Source organism: Pelodiscus sinensis, chromosome 14 (genome assembly GCF_052426305.1).
Source record: "Pelodiscus sinensis isolate ZL-2025 chromosome 14, ASM5242630v1, whole genome shotgun sequence".
In the NCBI taxonomy this organism is placed as follows: domain Eukaryota; kingdom Metazoa; phylum Chordata; order Testudines; family Trionychidae; genus Pelodiscus; species Pelodiscus sinensis.
This window is the reverse complement of record NC_143065.1, coordinates 21,084,439-21,106,083: the sequence shown is the minus strand read 5'-3', so window position 1 is coordinate 21,106,083 and position 21,645 is coordinate 21,084,439. Positions and strand designations below refer to the sequence as shown.

General features: G+C 45.9%; 1 protein-coding gene across 10 annotated transcripts in view; it reads right to left on the bottom strand.

Annotated features, from left to right (window-relative positions):
* Positions 1-21,645, bottom strand: part of MYO5A (myosin VA) — a 186,419-nt gene that overhangs the window by 91,922 nt on the left and 72,852 nt on the right. For all 10 annotated transcript variants that reach the window (XM_075897261.2, XM_089782019.1, XM_089782021.1 and 7 more), the window contains exons 5-7: positions 14,815-14,971; positions 8,863-9,006; positions 779-860 (exon numbers count right to left, since the gene is read on the bottom strand). In XM_075897261.2, the coding sequence (XP_075753376.2) occupies positions 779-860; positions 8,863-9,006; positions 14,815-14,971 (383 nt within the window). The remainder of the gene's footprint in view (positions 1-778; positions 861-8,862; positions 9,007-14,814; positions 14,972-21,645) is intronic.

The window sequence follows — 21,645 nt, the reverse complement described above, 5'->3', positions numbered from 1 at the left end:
TAGTATTTCATTCTCTGACCCAGTTGCTGAGGAAAAAATTTTAAAGTGTTTTACCCCTCAGTCGTAGTGTGGTGCATATCCATCTACTGTACTGATGCTTGAAATTAGTGTGTATTAGCTTACACAAACTATATAAATCTGCACGTTTGATTTTTAGAAATAAAATGTCTATTTACTTATTTTTGGTAGCTGTAAGCAGCTCAGGATTAATAAAAAATTTAAAAGACAGTGTTCCTTCTTTTAGACCCATCACTCAGGGTATGTCTACACTACTCTCCTAATTCGAAATAGGAGGGTAATGTAGTCATACCGCAATTGCAAATGAAGCCCGGGATTTGAATTTCCCGGGCTTCATTTGCATAAAGCCGGCCGGCGCCATTTTTAAATGCCGGCAGTTCGAACCCCGTGCCGCGTGGCTACACGCGGCACGGAGTAGCTAGTTCGGATTAGGCTTCCTAATCCGAACTAGCTGTACTCCTCGTGGAATGAGGAGTACAGCTAGTTCGGATTAGGAAGCCTAATCCGAACTAGCTACTCCGTGCCGCGTGTAGCCGCGCGGCACGGGGTTCGAACTGCCGGCATTTAAAAATGGCGCCGGCCGGCTTTATGCAAATGAAGCCCGGGAAATTCAAATCCCGGGCTTCATTTGCAAGTGCGGTATGACTACATTACCCTCCTATTTCGAATTAGGAGGGTAGTGTAGACATACCCTCAGAGAGCTTAAAGATAATACTTGGTACAGGCTTATTACACAGTACATTAGATGTGAATTTCATACCTAATCTCAGTGTTTTAAACTCAGGTAATGCTGCAGAGGCACAGAGCTGATAAAAAATGTGATAATTTCTCTCCTCTTCTGCCTTTAAGAAAAAAAGAAGCTATTACATTTCAGAATTTAACAATTGTCAGAAATATCTGTCAGAAGGACAGAACTTCTAGATTTAATGCATTCTATAGTTATTAGGAACTTAGAGAAAGCCACAACAGAAAAAAAAACAAAAACAAAAAAAACAAATCAACCTCTATCATGTCTTTCTTGATTAATCCACTTCCAACAGCAATACGTATGCAGAAGAATTAAAACAGCATGACTTCACATTTTAGGTTTGTGACTACTATCAAAGCACAAACATACCATTTTGTGGAGGTGTAAAATGGTCATACTTAAAAACTTTACAACTGCATCAGATAACTAAGTAACATTGCCTCAGAATTTGCAGTTTTCTACTGGAAGGACACTGAGAAAATTAGTTGCTCTCATGATGGTCAAACTTTTTGTGTCAATACCAACATTATAAATTAACATACTCTTAGATTTAGTGCTTCAAAAGAAAGACTCCTCGTGGGTTGAACCATAACATAACAGGTCTCTCTCTATTCATGCATTATGTACAAAATACTACAGTATTCTAACCCAAACAATGCAGTGACACTAGTGCATGCTGTTATTTATTTTTTCTATTACAATAGCACTTAAGAACCCCAATGAAGGATTCAAGGACCCAGTGGACTTTATAGATAGGTAAGAAGAGGTTACTTACCTCGTAACTGTAGTTCTTCGAGTGCTTGCTCATGTCCATTCTGATTAGGTGTACGCGCGCCGCATGCACGGATTCCGGAGCTTTTTTCCCTTAGCAGTATCCATAGGGCCAGCAGGGAGCCCCCTGGAGTGGCACCGGTATACCGGTGCATATATACCCCTGCTGGCCCCTCCACCCCCTCAGTTCCTTCTTGCCGGCTCCTTCCGACACAGGGAGGTGGGTGGAATGCAGAATGGACATGAGCAACACATCTCGAAGAACTACAGTTACGAGGTAAGTAACCTCTTCTTCTTCTTCGAGTGCTTGCTCATGTCCATTCTGATTAGGTGAGTCCCTAGCCGTGTCCCCCCTCCGGAGGCGGGGTCGGAAGGTGACTAACTACTCTCTTATTATTCTGCAGAGCCCAGAACTGCCCTCCCGACGGCAGCATCCTCCCTGGCCAGTTGAGTGATGCATAATTCTCTGCAAAAGTGTGCACCGATGACCAGGATGCTGCTCTGCAGATTTCCAAGATTGGCACGCAGGCCAGGAACGCCGCCGACGTTGCCTGGGCCCTAGTGGAATGTGCTGTTATGCGCGGCGGTGGTCTACCTGCGCCCTCGTAGCACAGTCGAATGCAGGAAATAATCCACAAGGATATACGCTGCACCGAGACTGGCTGCCCACACATCCTTTCCGCCACTGAAATAAACAATTGAGTTGACTTACGGAACTCTCGTGTCCTATCTATATAAAAAGCCAACGCCCTCTTAACGTCCAGGCAGTGCAGAGCCTGTTCCTTGGGCGATGCGTGTGGCTTGGGGTAAAACACTGGCAGGTAAGTGTCCTGGGACATATGGAAGTGCGAGACAACCTTGGGAAGAAACCCTGGGTGTGGATGCAACCTCACCTTATCTTTAAAAAACACCGTGTAGGGTGGTTCTGAGGTGAGAGCCCTAAGCTCTGACACCCTCCTGGCCGAGGTAATGGCCACGAGGAAAGCTACCTTATAGGACAGGTGCATCAAAGAGCATGAAGCCAGAGGCTCGAACAGGGGCTTCATAAGGGCAGTCAGGACCAGGTTAAGGTCCCAAGCCGGGACCAGAGGCCTCTCATATGGCATCATTCTGTCAATTCCCTTTAGAAATCTTTTAACCAAGGGATTGGCAAAGATAGACCTTTGGCCCCCCATCCCCCGGCGTGGAAAGCCGCTATGGCCGCCAGGTATACCCTTAAGGAGGCTGTTTCTGCAGGTGGAAAAGGAATTCCAAGACAGTTGGAACCGCACCTTCACCTGGAGAGAGCGTCCTACCCTCTAGCCACGAAGTAAACCTCTTCCACTTAGCCTCATAGAGGGCTCTGGTGGACGGCTTTCTGCTTTCTAGGAGGACCTCCTGGACTGCTCTGGAGCAGGCTTGCTCCGTCACTGACAGCCACTGAGGAGCCATGCTGCTAGGTGTAGAGATGGTAGGCTCGGGTGGAGTGCTACCCCGGCCTCGCCGCTCTGAGGGTATGTCTACACTACCCCGCTAGTTCGAACTAGCGGGGTAATGTATGCATACCGAACTTGCTAATGAAGCCCGGGATTTGAATTTCCCGGGCTTCATTAGCATAAAGCTGGCGCCGCCATTTTTAAAAGCCGGCTAGTGCGAACCCCGTGCCGCGCGGCTACACGCGGCACGGGCTAGATAGTTCGAACTACGTAGCCATTCCGAACTATCTGTACTCCTCGTGGAACAGATAGCCTCATAGAGGGCTCTGGGGAGGCTATCTGTTCCACGAGGAGTACAGATAGTTCAGAATGGCTACGTAGTTCGAACTATCTAGCCCGTGCCGCGTGTAGCCGCGCGGCACGGGGTTCGCACTAGCCGGCTTTTAAAAATGGCGGCGCCGGCTTTATGCTAATGAAGCCCGGGAAATTCAAATCCCGGGCTTCATTAGCAAGTTCGGTATGCATACATTACCCCGCTAGTTCGAACTAGCGGGGTAGTGTAGACATACTCTGAGTGATTAGATCTGGCACTAGGGGTAGCCTGAGCGGGCCCTCCACAGTCAGATCCAGCAGGGTGGTGAACCAGTACTGCCGAGGCCATACTGGCGCTATCAGGATGATCTGGGCCCTGAACCTTTGCAATCTGAGGAGTGTGTCGTGGATCAGGGGAAACGGGGGGAAGGCATAGAATAGGCCCCTGGGCCAGCTGACCTGCAGTGCATCGCCCCGAGAGCCCAGACCGTGCCCCATGTACGAGCAAAACTCCCTGCACTTGGCGTTGCTCAGAGTTGCAAACAAGTCCAGGCGGGGAAACCCCCACCTTTGGAAGACCCCGTGAAGTACATCCCACCTTAGCACCCACTCGTGTGCCTGGATCGAACGGCTGAGCCTGTCCGCTAGCCCGTTCCTGGCTCCCGGAAGGTGAGATGCCTCCAGGTAAATACCGTGGGGTATAAACAGTTCCCATAGATCTAGGGCTTCCCGGCACAGGGGAGAGGAACGCGTCCCACCCTGCTTGTTGATATAAAACATGGCTGTAGTGTTGTCTGTCAGCACCGCCACCACTCTGTTCTGCAAGTGGGGAAGGAACGCCCTGTAGGCCAACCTGACCGCCCACAGCTCCTTGATATTTATATGGAGGTGAACCTCCTCTGTTGACCACATACCTTGCGCTCTGAGGTTGCCTAGGTGAGCGCCCCATCCCGCGTCCGAAGCGTCCATGACCAGCTGCACTGACGGGGACGGTTTGGTGAATCGGACCCCCGCACACACCGTGCTCTCGTCCTTCCACCAGTCCAGCGAACGAAGAATGTCCTGGGGGATAGTCACTACCGCATCTAGCGGCGACCTGAAGGGGTTGTGCACTACCCTGAGCCACCCCTGCAATGGGTGCATGCGCAGCCTGGCGTGTTGGACCACGTAAGTGCACGCCGCCATGTGGCCTAGAAGCCTCATACAGGTCCTCGCCGTCGCAGTTGGGAACACCTGCAGCCCCACTACCAGCGAGTGAATAGCCATGAATCTGTTTCTCGGTAGGGACGCCTTGCCCAAAGGTGAGTCCAGATGGGCCCCCACAAAGTCTATGACTTGCGTGGGATCTAGCAATGATTTGGCCTCGTTTATGAGGAGGCCGAAGCTCTCGAACAAAACCCTGGCCCTTGAGACATGATCCAACACCTGTTCTCGAGACTTGCCCCTTATGAGCCAATCGTCCAGATATGGAAACACTTGGACTCTGTGTCGCCGCAGAAATGCGGCTACCACCATCATACATTTGGTAAAGACTCTCGGGACTGTACACAGTCCAAACGGAAGGACCATGAACTGAAAGTGGTCCTGTCCCACCGTGTACCGTAGGAATTTTCTGTGACTTGGAAAAATTGAAATGTGGAAGTACGCATCCTTCAAATCGAGAGCAGCGTACCAGTCCCCCTTTCTGAGCGATGGGATGATGCAGGCTAGTGTCACCATCCTGAACTTTGCCTTCCTTATAAAGGTGTTCAGGTTTCGGAGGTCTAGTAGGGGACGCATGCCCACTTTCGCCTTGGGTACTAGGAAGTAGCGGGAGTAGAAACCCTTTCCCCTTACATCTGGGGGCACTCTTTCTATGGCCCCTAGCGTCAACAGGTTGGACACCTCCTGCCGAAGGAGTGTCTCGTGAGAAGGGTCCCTGAAAAGGGAAGGAGATGGAGGGTGGGAGGCAGGGTAGGAAAGGAAGGGGATAGTATATCCCTGCTTCACCAGGTCTAGGACCCAACGGTCCGATGTGATCTTTAACCATTCCTGGTAAAAGAGGGAAAGACGGTCCCCAAAGGGTGGACAGGTAGGTGCTACTGGTACTCTGTTCTCTGGCGTACCTTCAAAATGATGGCTGAGTTTGGTGACCGGGTGACGGGCCTGAGTCTCTCTCGGAGTCCGACCGAGGGCCCCTATGCCTGCCTCTGAAGAGGTCAGGGCGGCTATTGTTACGGCTCCTCCTGCGATCCCTATCATTGTTTTGCCCCCTTCTAGGGTAGGGTCTAGTCTGGAAGGAGTGCCTCTGAGGCTCTGGGGTATGTATCCCTAGCGACTTCAGGGTCGCTCTTGAGTCCTTCAAGCTATGAAGCTTGGAATCAGTCTGCTCTGAGAACAAGGCCGGCCCCTCAAAGGGCAGGTCCTGAATGGTAGTCTGCACCTCGGGTGGGATGCCAGACACCTGCAGCCACGCACTACGCCTCATAACAACCCCTGTGGCCATAGTGCGGGCCGCCAAATCGGCCGCGTCCAGGGCCGCCGAATCAGCTGCGTCCAGGGCCGCCTGGAGAGAGGTACGCGTCACTGCTCATCCCTCTTCTGTCAGGGCCCCGAATTCCTGGCGGGATTCAGGAGGAAGCTGGCTGGCAAATTTCTGCATAGAAGCCCATGTGTTAAAGGCATAACGCCCCAGCATTAGTTGCTGGTTAGCTATACGTAGCTGGAGGCCCCCCGTGGCGTAGGCCTTCCGGCCAAGTAGGTCCAATCTCCTGGGCTCCTTCGCCTTCGGAGTAGGACCTGGAGGCACTTAGCGCTCCTTCTGCCCTGCGGCCTGGACCACTATGGATCCCGGAGCCAGGTGGTTAAAAAGATGCTCGTGCCCCGCCTGGGGTACGTAGTACCTTCTCTCGACCCCCTTCTGGGTCGGTGCAATAGAAGCCGGCGTCTGCCACAGAGTTTTGGACAGTTTGTTCACCGTTTTATTCAGTGGGAGCGCCACTCGACCAGGGCCCGCTGCCGCTATGATGCCCACCATAGGATCTAGGTCCTCGTGAACCTCCTCGTGCTGGACCGCAAGATTGACCGCCAGCCTTCAGAGCAGCTCCTGGTGCGCCCTGGAGTCCATCGACGGGGGCTGAGGCGTGGGGTCGGCCAGGGCCTCATCTGGTGAAGATGACGAGAACTCCCTCGAGGGGACCGCCTCCTCCTCGCTGAGCTGTGCCCCTGGTTCCCCCTGGGCAGAGATGTCCATATAGGTTGAGCCCGGCTGGGACATAGCCCCTGCCCCTGACCAATAACCGGGGGTCTTGGCATCGCCACCATAGACGAGCTGTCTCCAGGCGGGGGAGCTGACAAAGGGGTGGCAGATGGGGTGCTGCTCCTTCGGGATGACCCTGCCGCCGGCCCCGTAGGGGGAGGCCCCTGGGCCTGGTGGTATGCCCAGGGCGTCCAGAATGCCCACTGAGGTTGCCCCTGCCACTGCTGCTGGTCCACCGGCTCCTGGTGAGATAATCTGACCGATGAGCAAGACCTATGACGGGGCCATGACCTGTATGATGACCTGGCTGATGCCACCGATTTGGCCACAGACTCCGAAGAGTACTCTGATGCTGACCAGGGAGGGGCCGATGAAGCCTGGACCTTTCGCTGCGCTGCCATGACCGATGGCTTGCCCCTGTGCACCGCACGCGGTGCCGGTGGGGGCATAAGTGGAGGTCCTTGCTGTAGTGGTACCGTGCCCAGCTGCATCTGATAGGCTGGTAAATAACCCTCCGGTGCTGTCATGTGCAGCGGCACCGCGCCCTGCTGCTGGGTTGGCACTCCCAGGGTGTGAGCAGGGATCGGTGCCGGGAGAGGCATCAGCTTCGGTACCGTGCGGGGCGCCTGCTGTGACACCGCAGATAGCGCATAGTACGGTGCGGGGCCCTGCATCGCCCAGGGGGCCGTCTGCGGCACCGGACCCTGCACCGGTGCTGGTGCCGTCGGCGCCGCAAGCGCACTCGCTCCCGGTGCCGCTGCCGGTGCCGTCGGGAAGGGTCCCAGGGTCGGTGCCGGCGTTCTTCCCGGCACCGGGAAAAACTGCTGCTGGGCCGAGGCCTGCCCTTCGCCCAGAGGGTCCCACGACCCGGCCATAGCCTGCTGGGAGGCACTTAAGGCCGGTGCCGGCGCGGTCCGCTCCTGCGGCACCGGGCCCTCTCCTTCATCTACAGCCATGTGGATGAGGTCCCGGGCCGCCTCAAAAGCTTCTGGGGTGGAGGGCCAATGGACCTCTCCTAGCCCCACGGGCTGCCCCGGGCTCTTGCCCCTGTCCGGGCTGCGCCTCTTTTTGGAGGCCTTAGCAGAAAGGTGCCCCTCCTTAGGGAGCACCTTCTGGGCACTCCTCTCTGCCGAGCGTCCGCTCGAGCTCTTGGGGGTCCTCGGCACTGGGGACTGCTATCTGTGCCTCGGTGCCTTGTTGTCCGACAGGGGGGTGCTGCCGACGGTGCGCTGCGGGCAGAGGGAGATTGCTCCTCGCTCTGAGGCTGCAGTGCCGACTCCATTAGTAGGAGTTTCAGCCGGGAGTCCCTCTCCTTCTTGGTCCGGGGCTTAAAGCTCTTACAGATAGAGCAGCTTTCAGCTCGATGGGCCTCACCCAGACACTTTAGGCAGTTGGAGTGGGGATCTCCACAGGGCATAGGTTTGGAGCAAGAAGCACAGGGTTTAAAGCCCTGGGGCCCTGGCATGCCCTCCCCTCATGGGAGGGTTCCGCTGCTCCCCTATCTAACTAAATATTTACAACACTTAACAACTACTTAACTAGATAAAAACTTCAACTAGAACTATAATACAACAGATAAGAAATAAGCTGCTAAGAGATAGGCTATCAGCCTGAAGCATGCTCCAGCTACCGACACAGGGCCGTAAGAAGGAACTGAGGGGGTGGAGGGGCCAGCAGGGGTATATATGCACCGGTATACCGGCGCCACTCCAGGGGGCTCCTGCTGGCCCTATGGATACTGCTAAGGGAAAAAAGCTCCGGAATCCGTGCACGCGGCGTGCGTACACCTAATTAGAATGGACATGAGCAAGCACTCGAAGAAGAACAAAGAACAGTTTTGTTCCCAAGGTCTCCCAGTCTACTAGACAGGACACAAGAAATGGACTAAAGCAAGCAAAGAGGATGGGGATGGATTGGGAGGATGAGGTAATAGAGCAAACAAGCTGAGCAGAAAAACAGAAATCACAGATTTCATAATCAATGCCAGATGGGAGTGATTTGTAGGTATCATGGCAGATGTCAGTTTTAAAGGAGGGATTTAAATGAGAATAAGGTGGCAACTTTATGAACATCAATAGTTTTTCTCCATGAATACACAGTTCTGTTGAGCTTTGAAACATTACTGTAAAATACTGTCATACACGTACGCTGCCTTTATAGTATATTCATATTGCTATATAGAGAGATTTATAAGCATAATGGATTGATGTACTTAAAAGCTGTCTCTCTCCTCCTTTGATGTTATATTACTGCTGCCAGACACTTGGGACCTCTTAGAATTGAGAGATGGCTCACACTGGCTGGCAAGAGAATTTTTTATATAATCACGTAAACACAATAAGACATTGTATCAGTGTTACCTGAAATACCACTCTTGATTTTTCTAAGAGATAAGTTCTCATGTTAGCACCAAGGATTCGGTACCTCTTATCGAAACCAATTTCAATGTACTTTCCAAAACGACTACTGTTGTCATTCCTTGTGGTTTTGGCATTTCCGATGGACTAGGGGAAAAATACATACAGATTTAATACCTCCTGGAAATTCTCTTACCTGTCTGTTTTCCTACATGGCTCACAAATATTAAATCACATCAATAATGCTGTTTACACAAAATTAGCAAAAACTTAATAGTGAGTGCTTTTCTTCTAGTAGGGAAGCAACTTCCTAGGGTTATAGCAAACTTACAGCAGGGTCGCTCCATTAACACTAATATATAGTTTCAAAGAGGTAGCCGAGTTAGTCTATAACATGAAAAACAAAAAAACAACAAATAGTCTGGTGCACTTTAAAGACTAACAAAACATGTAGATGGTATCATAAACTTTCGTGGGCACAGCCCACTTCTTCAGATGACCAAAGGATTTACTAATATATAGGACTTACTAATATATAAGATTTACTAATATATAGGACTGGCCAAAATAGAAATGCTTTCAACCTTCACAGCTGGATTTTTCAACTCAAAAAAGAACCCTTATAACCCTCAAAGGATTTGGAATTTTTTCAGCTGAATAAAACTTCTTATAAAATATTCATTGTCACAAAGATAGTCTTTTTAAGGGCTTGTGGAGACCATAGCGATGATAATATGTATTGCACATCATCACTACAGTTCTGCCTAAAATAATCGTATTACCCAGCAAACCATCTACAATTTGCATAGTTAATAATATATAATAAATAATCAGTTATATTTCCAAAAAATTAGTGTCCCAGATATGTTGTTACAGCATATTTACTTTGTGGGTAGATTTCACATACTAGGACTAGTCTACAGTGAGTGCTCTATAAGAACAACAGGTATAGTGAAAGTTTCCACATTCCAGAATATAATACATGCAATACTCCTAAGGACCAAAGAAGGCTTTTTAAAAAAGCATACACTACTTCTTGGATAGTACAGCACATTTTATAAACTTTATAAATCCTCAGTTACAATTTCTCTCTTGCTACTTCTTGACCTATTTGTGCAAAAGAGTTTATGTGAAGTAGGTTTGCAGGATCAGGCCTTTGGTCTACAAAGCTGGATTTTCTGAACTGGGCTTCAGAAAATGCCTAAGCTCACTTTAAGGAGCCATTTACTTATTCAGAAATATATCTAAATTATAGGTGCTCCCAGCCATTTGTGTGCTTGTGTAACGTGCTGATACACAAATGTGCATGCCTGCAAAACCATCCTAGCTGATAGGTGACCTTTTTCTTCCAGAAAGTTAGGAGCACGTGGAAAAAACTAGGTTTTCAAGAAACTGATTTTCAAAACTTTCACTGCAGCAGTCATTCCTATTCAAGTGCTATTATACACATGCATAGAGAATATTTCCTAGTTCAACAGTCAAATCAGACAAGCTGGGCAGTTTTAATTCTTCAGAGTGTCTCTCTAAGCATAAAGACACATAGTAATGCCATCTGGCATCAATACTCAGCCATGATATGGTAGAAGCACCTCCATATGCATTTTCATGTTTATGTTACTCTGTTAAGAAATTTTCAGACTGTTATGGACAGACTAAAGGATAATTTCCAAGACTGATTGTGTTTCTTGTTTTGTGATGTTGGGGTTAAGTCTGATTAATTTGTTACTAAGAGAGACAAAAAGGTAATAGCAGGAGTCATTTTGCAAAGAAAATAATCATCTGTCACACTCTAAGTTAAAACTAGTGGTCTCTTTTTATAAGGAAAGGATTGTTGTGCATCTCAAAACCTCAAGTCATATCACAATATATCCTGAAGAGAGACAGTGGAAGATTGGGCACAAGGGCAGTGCCTGCAGTTGTGTGATTCAATCTCAGCCAGCATGCACAAGAAGCCTGAAGTTATTGGTGGTTCAGGCCCAAAATTGTTTTATTCCATCTCTGACTTTTACGACAACCTTTTTGCTTTTACAGTTAACACCTTCACTGCTGTAAGGCAAGAGGGGAATTCTCAATAGACTATCACATCATCTAAATGGAATATTAAGATCTATAATGCAGATGAAGCGGAGACAGAGGCAAGCACTTTCTTCTTTCCCACGGGCAAAGCACATTACTTATTATGCAGCAGTTAACCATTTAGAAGTTACTAGGGTTACCTGCTTTCAGTAAAGGTCTGTGCAGGAGCAGCATATGGAGTAATTACCTTTAGACACAACATTTCTTTTTTTTCCCTGAAATTCTATTGCATTTAAGATGTTATGTTTGGCAGGATTCGATATAATACTCAACTATAGTGTAACTATGGAATACAAAGCTATTTTTCCAGTTCAGGTAGCCACTCCGCAGAAACTTTGTGCTGAAATAAGAAGTGTGGAAAACAAGAAAAGCCAGGACCAAATAGCAACTGTTCAACATCTGTGTGTGTTAGATTTTGAGCTCTGAAAACAAAAGACCAAAAATTCTTTGCACACTACCACATGTACTGCACAGTAACCAGGAGCTAAACATCTAGTAAGAGTATGCACTTATAGCAATAGCACACCCAGGATAATATATGGATGTCTATATGGTCATCTACATTTGCACTTACCACAAAGGTTACTAATAACAGCAGCAGCAAATAATGCTTTACAATTCTAAAAATCTGGTCTTGATTGACATATAGGGCTATGAGCATTTAAATTATTAAAAATGCTGCTGTTTCAACATATTACTGCTATGTGAATAATTATATAATACTAATATTTTATCAAGATAGCTATTACTGCTCTGCAGTGGGCACTTATCCCTTAGAAATTATTAATTCCTCCTTCATATACTCTAAGGCCCTAAGGTTTTACATGTATAAAATCTGTTATTCAAAAACAGACATTTTGTAAAAAAAAATGTAATTTTAAAAAGTCATTGGAATCATGGACATTGTAGAGACCACAGTAAGTTTTAGAAAATTGTCGAACTATACCTTGTACTTACATTGTAAATGAATGAAAATATTGCCTTCAGAACTGTATTAGGTTATATAAATAGTAAACATATTTTTAAAGAATCAATAGTTACATATTTACAGAGGGTTATAGTTATTGATTACAAAATAACAAGCATTTTAAAAGTCATGAGCAATGCACATTATTTAATTAATCAGTAGCCATTATGGAGTACTTAGTAAATAAAAATAAACTAGGTCAGTGTCAGAAGTACTGTGCCATGAATAATTATATAGTTGCCAAAGCTCCACTGCTTAGGATGCAAGTTTAAAAACACAAAAATAGCATAGCATTCCCGTTACGATTTTGTACCTTTTCATTTGGCAATTGCTGACTTCTTCCTGTTTCAAATTAACCAAACAATTAGGAATATTTTCCCCCGTTCAAAATGCTATTTTGGCTATTCTAGATCCTACTTAAATGAAACTGCAGATTTATAAAAACAAAAGAAAATCCCAGCAATGGCATAATGGATTTAAAAACTCAAAAGGTGCGTAGAATCTAGAGGACGTCCTTGACCCAACTGTCATAGTTTTAAAAGGAAGTCACAATTTAATCTATGGAGGTTTGATGCTATCCTTTACAGTTTAGAAAGTCAAAAGCATAGCACTGGAATTTGTATAGTTAAAGATGGAGAGTCACAATCTTTAGTCTTCACTTTAAATGTCCTTGCCTTGGAAATTAAAATTGCACACTTAATTAGTGGTCAGTTTGACTGCATTTAATTTTATTTTTTCAAAGGGAGATTTCTTCATTTAAGATTTTAGCCCAAGTAAAGCAGCAAAATAACTCAGGTGACTGATTAGTAATTTCTTCATATTTTAGTCTAAATTGTGCAGAGCGCTGGTACATAGCGAATACCATTAGCAGGGCTGGCCCACAACATTTTGATATCTGAGGTGGGGAGCTCAAATGATGCCCCCCACGTCCCCTCGCTTGGGCCAAAACTTTGAAAGATCTCAATTCTGCCTTCTTCCTCTTCTACTCCTCTCATGGCACTCCACCATCTCTGTGCATTTAGAGAATACATATGCACCAGCAGCAGACACAATTTCTACACTCGGGGTCCTAGCGGTGCTCTCCCCCCTCAGTCTGGCACCTGAGGCGGCCACCTCAGTTCACGTCATGGTAAGGCCAGCCCTGACCATGAGAGTTCTTTCACCTCTGCTGCCATTTTTTACTCCTCTTTGTGGTTTGCTCTCTTCCCATATGTACTACTCGCTCAGACCCATAAAACCCCAAACACTAGTGGCTTAGAGCCTGGCTTGTGTTATAATTCAACCCTTTGAAGTAAAGTTGTCAATATAGTACAAAAACACACATGCACCTGAGTCATGAAACTGGTTAAAATTCTTCTCACTCCCTATGAATGATTAAACCTGGGCTAATTCTTTTCTGTTCTATTTCAAAATGCATTTCCATTTCTCTCTCAGTGAGTGACTCAGCCAAGGCAGATTTTAAAACTCCCTGAGCAAATTTATGTTCTTTAAGTCATTATAAGAGCAGAGATCAATTGGAACAGAGTGTAGCTGGCATCCCCAGGGTTACTGAGCCACCGGATTTTGCTTTGAAATGCCACACAGCACCGCAAACCAGGCAGAATTACCTTATGAGAGAACACATCAAAACCACATGTGCCACAGTTGTGCTAGGGCAGCTATAGCGCCATCTGTGCTTTTGGGGTGTCAAGAAGTGCTTAAGCAAGGAGGAAAGAAGGAATAAAACAAGTTTATTTTTAAAAATACTGGAAAAAGAAAAAGGTGGCATCATTTGCATCAAGAGTTAATGTTTATGTAATTTCACATATTTTAACTGTGTGCCTCTGAAAAGCATATCACCCTGAAATATCTTCCCTCGATGTAACATGGATACGAAGTATCAACTGAGTGATCAAGTGCTCCAAGCATGGAGTTCTACTTTTTCAAGACAAACAGCTTATGTACACATATTTTCTGCAGAGTTATTTCTTTTAAGGAAGTCCCCCAATATTTGTTTCTCCCCATGTTTCACTGTAGTTCCTTTACTGACCAATACTTAAGATACAATCTGAAAGTACAGGACAATTTTGCTGGCAAAATGAGAAATACAGCTAAGTGGGAACACAGATGAGGACAATTATTAAGAACTACTACTAAATCATGAGATCTTGATTTTTCAGTTGTCCTCACATCTGTTTGTAGAACACTTATCCTGCAGCAATAGGGAAATTACATGTTTCTTTTACAATATATTGTCAGCACTCTTGCTTCTGGGCAAGAAGAACAAAGGGTTGAAGTCCACTGCAAGTTAGTTAGCAGGGCACTGGTTCAAGGAAGGGAATTCTCCTCAACATTATAACAAGATCAAACACAGCAAAGTGAATTATTTTCTATTATAAATATTTTATTAGCATGAGAATCAGTGTTTCATGCACATGTAAGTAGATTTTTTTTCACTCTGCCTTCCCAACAAGGGTTATATCCCATAAATCTGAACTTTTACACCATACACCCAAACTTTTTCCAGTAAACACAATGGAGATCCTATGGGTGAGGAGGGGGAAAAGATAGATATTAACTCCTTTGTGGATTTTATCTACACTCCCCACTTCCTCCTCCACACTCATTTGGCTAGCCATGTGAAAAATCAGAGTTATCAAGCTACTTTCTTATAGTGAATTTGTCACATCATTTCTGCTCTCCACCTCCACCTGAACAATGAGAAAAAGACATCTCAAGTTGGAGAGCCCTTTCTGGGTCAGAGAAAAAAAGAAATGAGATTACGCAAATCCTTGTAAATTTTATCTTCATCCAGTGTTTTGATGCCTTAAAAAAATCACTTGTATTTCTGTTCATTAAGTGTTTGTTGTAGCTATCAACAGTAGTAGCAGAAAGTAAACATATAGGATGAGATGATGCATCAGCTTTCTTACCTCCATGATAGGGTTAGAAGCCAGTACTTTCTCTTCAACATTTGCTTCACTGGCAGAACCACTAACAGTGGCAAAGTATCTCATGGCATACTTAGCAGAGACCGTCTTTCCTGCTCCAGATTCCCCACTTACAATGATAGACTGATTCCGTTCATCTCTGAAACACCAAAAAATGTTAATTACCAGCTGTTTGCTAAAGCAAACCTATTTGTTGTATATCAAACTTGGTAGCAACCGTTCACCATATATGATAACAGTACATACAGTGTGCATGTATAATGTTAAAACAAGGCTGTTTGTGATCTAGCTTCTTGTTTAGCTAACGGGGCCTTAGTGCTTGGCCAAAATAGTATTCAGAAAAAAACACTGCTATTTCAGTCTGCTCAGTCATTAGATTTTCTCCAAAGCACTTGACCCGGTATGTTAACTTGAGGTTCATCCTGTTTATCTCAACAACACATTGTAGCACCTTCTATCCAGATTCCCAAAGCATTTTACCAAAGGTAGGTAATTATTACTGTCTCCATTTTACAAATAGGGAAATGAGTAGCATATTCAGAAACAAAAGGATGGTCTCCTTACTCCTGTTCTTCTTCTGTAATCATAAGACAATTCTACCTGTAAGGCTACTCCCTATATTTGTTCTAGACCAGGAGTGGGCAATAATTTTTAATGGGCGGCCGGCCACTCCAAGATTTGGATATAGAGCCGCACTTTGGTGGAGGAGGTGCTGGGTCTAGGACAGAAGGTGGGATGTAGAAGGGAGCTTCGGATAGAAAACTGGAGTGCAGAAGGGGGTTATGATCTGGTGCAGGGACTTGTGGTATAGAGTCCGGGAGAAGTTAGGGGTGCAGGAGAGGATTGGGGGAGGGGTGGGGAAGGGGGTACAGGGTCTGGAAGGAAATTGTGACCTGGGAGAAGGGGGGGAAAGTGGATGCAGGGCTTGGGAGGGAACTGAGACCTGGAGGAGGTTGAGAGAGGGGATACAGAGGTTTGGGTGGTGGCCTGGGGCAGGTGGTTGGGGGGATAAAGGGCTGGGGTGTGAGAGACAGGCTCTGGCTGGGAGGCGCTTACCTAGGGGGCTCCCAGCCAACAACTCTGCAGGCTCTGTGCCTGTGTGCTGGGTGGGTTGCTCCACATGGCTCTGCTTCAGCACAGTGAGGGAGGGAAGTTCTTCTTCACACAGTGCACAGTCAACCTGTGGAACTCCTTGCCTGAGGAGGTTGTGAAGGCTAGGACTATAACAGGGTTTAAAAGAGAGCTAGATAAAATCATGGAGGTTAAGTCCATTAATGACTTTAGCCAGGATCAGTAAGGAATGGTGTCCCTAGCCTCTGTTTGTCAGAGGGTGGAGATGGATGGCAGAAGAGAGATCACTTGATCATTACCTGTTCGGTTCACTCCCTCTGGGGCACCTGGCATTGGCCACTGTTGGCAGATAGGCTACTGAACTAGATGGACCTTTGGTCTGACCCAATATGAGCTTATCTACTACACGAAAGATCGCACTTTCGAAAGCAAAAGTAATTTAGACGTGGCTTTTTCAGCGAATCCCCCCCCCTTGTTGAAAAGCTGCATAAACCTCATTTTTGGAGGAAAAGCGGCTTTTCAACAAAGGGGGGGTTCACCGAAAAAGCTGTGTCTAAACTACTTTCACTTTTGAAAGCGCAATCAGAAGATATGCAAATTCCCACAGAATTTGCATATCCCCTTTCAACTGTTCCACATAGTCTAAATAAGCCCTATGGTCATTCTTATGTTCTTATGAGGGAAGGAGTGAGGAGGCTTCATTTGCTGCCCCTGCCTTTAGCAAGATTTCTCAGCGCCTATTGGCTGAAAACTGGCCAATGGGAGCTTGGGGATTTTGCTAGGGGGCGGGGACAGCACACAAAGCTTTCTCCTCCCTGCACATCTTGCAGAGCAATTAATAGCCTGATGTTTAAAGCAGCTGCCCCACTCTGTAGTAAGGATGTTGGGAGGTGGCTGCAAGACGGATCTGGCAGATTGGTGGGCCCACTAGCCACCTCTTGCCCACCCCTGTTCTAGACATTAGTGCTTTCAACAGTTTTGCTTGATTATTTAACAGCAGTTCTAGAGAGAAAAGGGTCCCTTTGCTCTAAGGTAATACTATTATTTTTAAAACTCCATTTGTTACCAAACAATTTTTCGCCCTTCCAAAGTGGGCCTCCCTATAGCCTCTGGGAGAAGTTCCACATTTAAAAAACAAGTGGCTTTGCCTGTGAAAACCACTGTTTAAAATTATCCAAACCTTTTAAAGTGCAGAACTTTGTATTTCCAAAGTAATGGACAAACTATAGCTAATTAGGTTTCAGACAAAGATCCCTGTAAGTTACGTAAGCATAACCTCCAATTTACAAATGGGGAAAGTGAGAAAGAATAAATGATTGCCCAAGAACATTCTGAGAATCACTCTCAGAGTTGGGATTAGTATTTAGGAATTGTTTGCTCCCAAGTTCCCAAACTCAATCCACCAGACCATGATGTACAATACCCTAAATGGAAGATCAGGCATGCATGTGTTTACATGGAATATTTACAGCCTCCAGCTACCTGCCAAAATCACCAGAGAATACATGCTAAAATGGTATGAAATTATATATATTTTATCTATCAGTTTATTAAAAAACAATCACAATGATTCTTGTTTAAGCAGTCTGACAATATACAAGTGAAATGAGGTTCTATTTGCGAGGCTTAGGGAAAAAGAGAGAGACCATAACAACCATAGTGAATACCATACTAAATTAATAGACCATGTTATTTCCTCTGTTTTTATCTGTCTCTAAAAATATCCTCAAAACTCTTGAGAAGAACACAGCTCTAGTTTGTTTCATGCAGTAGAGTTGTATGCTAAAAGGACTAACTATTTATATCACATCTTTGAAAGAGACAAAGCCTGATTTATACTGAATACTATTAGTGGTAAAGCAGATTGGCCACATCATGACAGAATGAAGCCAAAACGAAAACAGCAGCCAATCATTTAAATAAATAAGAAAAGGTTAACAAGGTAAAAACAAACCTTTTTTTTGTGTGTTCTTAATCTTTGGCTTATCAACATGTTAAGCATGACTTGATACAGCACAATTCACACACTGTCTCATATTAAGCTGACAGAGAGCTAAGTCATGACAAAGTGTAATTACTCACTTTGACATCTGATAACAGGTCTGTTTGCTTGAAATGTTGCACCTGTTCAAATCCAATGAAAAAGAATCTCCTGACTAGAGCTGCCCATCCTTAAAAATCTTCTTTCCGTGCAGAAAGTAATTTACCCAAGGAAGATGCTAGGGAAATGTGGTTCAGCTAGTTATCCCTACCTGCTTAGCAGTCCCCAAGCAGTTACGATGCTTCCATTCTAAAGAACAAAAAATCTAGTGCATTCACTTGAGTCTGAATGAATAAGAGGCAGGGTTACAGATCAGGAATTTGCATTAGGAGAAGGAGGGAGAAAGACACTCTTTCCTCATCAGAAACAGAGGCATATCCAATGGTAGTATTAATAGGAGGAGAAGACTGTATGCTTATTAGGGATGGTATGAGAGGAACTGATTACTAGGGATGAAAAAGGAGAAGTAGCAGGAAAGCTGTAGTAGTTCATGAGGGATTTGCAAGTGAACCAGCCCAAAATGCATTCCTTTCCTTTTGGTTTAATTGGTGCAACAGATAATGATCTGGGTTCTCTCTCTCATAGACAACCCTACATTCTGTCAACAATGGGCCAGAGTGCAGGACAGTGTGCAGCCTTCTACACCTCCTGTATGCCACAGTTTGGAAAGAACAATGTCTCATTGCTCAAAGAATGTGCGACCTCAACAGCCAGAGGACTTGGAAGATGTGCAATTTTAATGCTGACAGTCCTCAGTCAGAGGTGGGTGGAATCAAACCTGGGACCTCTCTCTTATGCTTAGTATATGAGCCTTTACCACATGAGCTAAAAGTCAGCTGGCTAGTAACTAAGGCTATAAAGCAGACTCATTCTCTCAGTAAATAGTTTCAGTGACACTAGATGGGACAAAAACCACACTTAGAAGGATAACAAGCCTTTCATTTCTATGTCACCAGCCTGGATCTGGACACGGCCTATATTAATCAAGAGTCATTACTGTCCACAAGCTGCTAAGTGACATACATGACATCTCAATCTGGTTCCTGGAGGACAGGAGCACCCATCAAAAACTACAGTTAGCTGTATCTATACCATCATACACCCTAATTAGCAGCCCGGATGAGTCTCAGAAAGGCCAAAAATTGTACAGCTATCAAGACTCAGCTGCTTTGTTAACCCTTGATGAAAGAGCTGAGGCAAGGCAGGATCCAAGAAGCAGGACATTTCAGAGAAGCTCATACTGTTACTGCTTGTGTTGGACAAGTTCACGGCATAAACAGAGGACTTCAGTTTCAACTGCCAACCTAGCATTTTTCTTCAGGACTAAATTCACTTACCACTCCAAGAAAAGACACGTTGAAACTATTACATATACATTTTTTATGAACTCTAGTGTTCAGGATTTGGATTAGGTGTCCACATGTCAAGCCTGAACACCAGGTACATATTATACATATACGTATGTATTTGCAAAGCTATAATCCCAAGTAATATGGTTTTATAACAGAAGTCTAACAAAACATTAACTCTAGTTCCAGGAATGGAGCACCGTAATAAAAATGTCTCATTCTGTTCCTTATACTTCCCAGGACTAGCACACACTGACATGAGAAGCCTGTTTGAACTCAATCTGCTTTTCTTACTACAAGGCATGTACATCTGTAGACTAATCAGCTACCCCAAAGTGCTAAAACACAGGGTTTAAAACTAATATATTCTTGAAAGAGCATCTTACAAATGGATATTTAATTGTGGTATCCTGGTCTTTTTTGGACATTAATGAAGCAACAGGGGGCACAGGATCTAAAATATTATTGGTTTTATTGGAAAATTGGAACAATGTTACTATGTTACTATTAGAGTACTAGGGGGCTGCTCGCTACGCTCGCCATCCCTCCCCGTTTCCTGTTTTTGCAGCCAGAGAGCCTGTTAATCTTGCACTGAGCCCAGCTGTGCTCGCCATGGCCCCAAGTCACTTGCACCCTTCTCCACTCCCACCTCACCACACCCCTGGATGGGCCCCTCTATCCAAACCCTCTCAACCCATCCCACCTGCTCGCAACCTTCAATCGTCAGCCATTCCTGGGTTACCAACACATGCCAGAGCTGCTCATTTGGGGGGAGACCTACAGCCCCCAAACACTGTGGCCAAGCCCAGGCCACACAGAGCAAAGCTGCATGGCAAGCATGTGGGCTGGGCAGGCAGGTGGTAGGGCCCAGAGGCAGGTGGATGCTGCTCCAGGGGACACGTGGGGATGGAGCCACTGCCCCATTTCAATTTCACAGAGCGGTCACTTGGTCAGGGCTCCTGGGGCAGGGCCACCATGGAGGAGGGATGCAGAGTGTCGTTCCACAGGACATTTTTTGTTAATAGAGATATATTTGAGAGAGCGTGTCTGTTTGTGAGTCTCTATTCAAGCACTCCTCATAAACAGTAAGAGCTAGGACCACCACATTCGGCATATAGTGTCCTCTTACCATTACTTAAAGCAAGGTCAGGGTTTGGTTGTACCAGGAAAATGGGATTTCTTCTCATAAAACCATACAGAAAAGAGACAGAATCACCAGGCAGGTAGAAGGGGCTGGCTGGGGGTGCTTCCCCTGCCTCCATCTGGGACTGCCTCAGGCTTGAACCTCCTGCCCCCCCAGCACCTTTTATGGGGGCAGGGAGGCTGAAGCTTCCCCTCTGCCCGCCAATTCATATGGGAATATTGCTGGCTGTTCCCTCCTCACTCTGGCTGGGAAGTGCAGGGGTCAGATGAACCTGGAACTGACCTAGCTGGGGGACATGCACCCTTCCCCCAGCTGTGTTCACTGGAGCTGCTGTGGCCAGGGAGAGGCGCTTCTCCCCAGGCCCCAAGCTGCTGCGGTGAGAGGGCTGGGGCAGTCTTCTCTCTCTGGGGCAGCCTGCACACCGAACCCCAAACTCCCAGCCTAATCCCAGAGCAATGATTTAAATGAAGAAAAACAAAAAATGAGTTAAAGACCCGGGCAACGTCAGGTAAATCTTATAGCTCAAAGTAAGTCAGCTATGAAACCATGTAACGAGACTTTGCCTTCGCTCCTGTCCTGCTCCACAGAAACTGCCGACTCCACTGGCTGTGCAGTCTCAGTGCCATTTATATGAGTTCCCTCCATCAATGCCACTGCTGTCAAAAGGTGATTTACAATATCCTCCGTTTTCAGCCCTCTCTGCAGGATCTGAGAGGAACAGTTGTCTCTTTCCTCACACTTCTGTGAGACAGGGCTCAGCTGGCCCTGTCTCCCCCGCCCCCCTCCACACTTTTGTTCTGTGTTTCTTCATCAGGCTGGGCTGAGGGGTTGGATGAGAGAAAGAGCCAATTAGCCCATCAGCCTGACTGATTTATCTAATTGCCTCAATCAGCTTTCTCAGGGACATGGGGAACTAAGTGATCAGAATACCGGCTCATTCCCTGAAATCTGCACAAGCCACCCAGCCCATACACACACAGCAACTGAAACACATTGGCAGAAACAACTGGCACATTGTAGAAAACTATGATAACTCTTTAAGGATTAGCTACAACAGGGATCAAGAATTTCTTGAGATGCCCAGCAAGCTAAGGATTTATATATTTTCAAAGACAATATCTAGTAGAGATTTTTAAAGTAATCCTCCTAAAACTGTTGTTCATATTTAGTATCATTCTCCCCTTAAATCAGGGATGGGGAACTTGCAG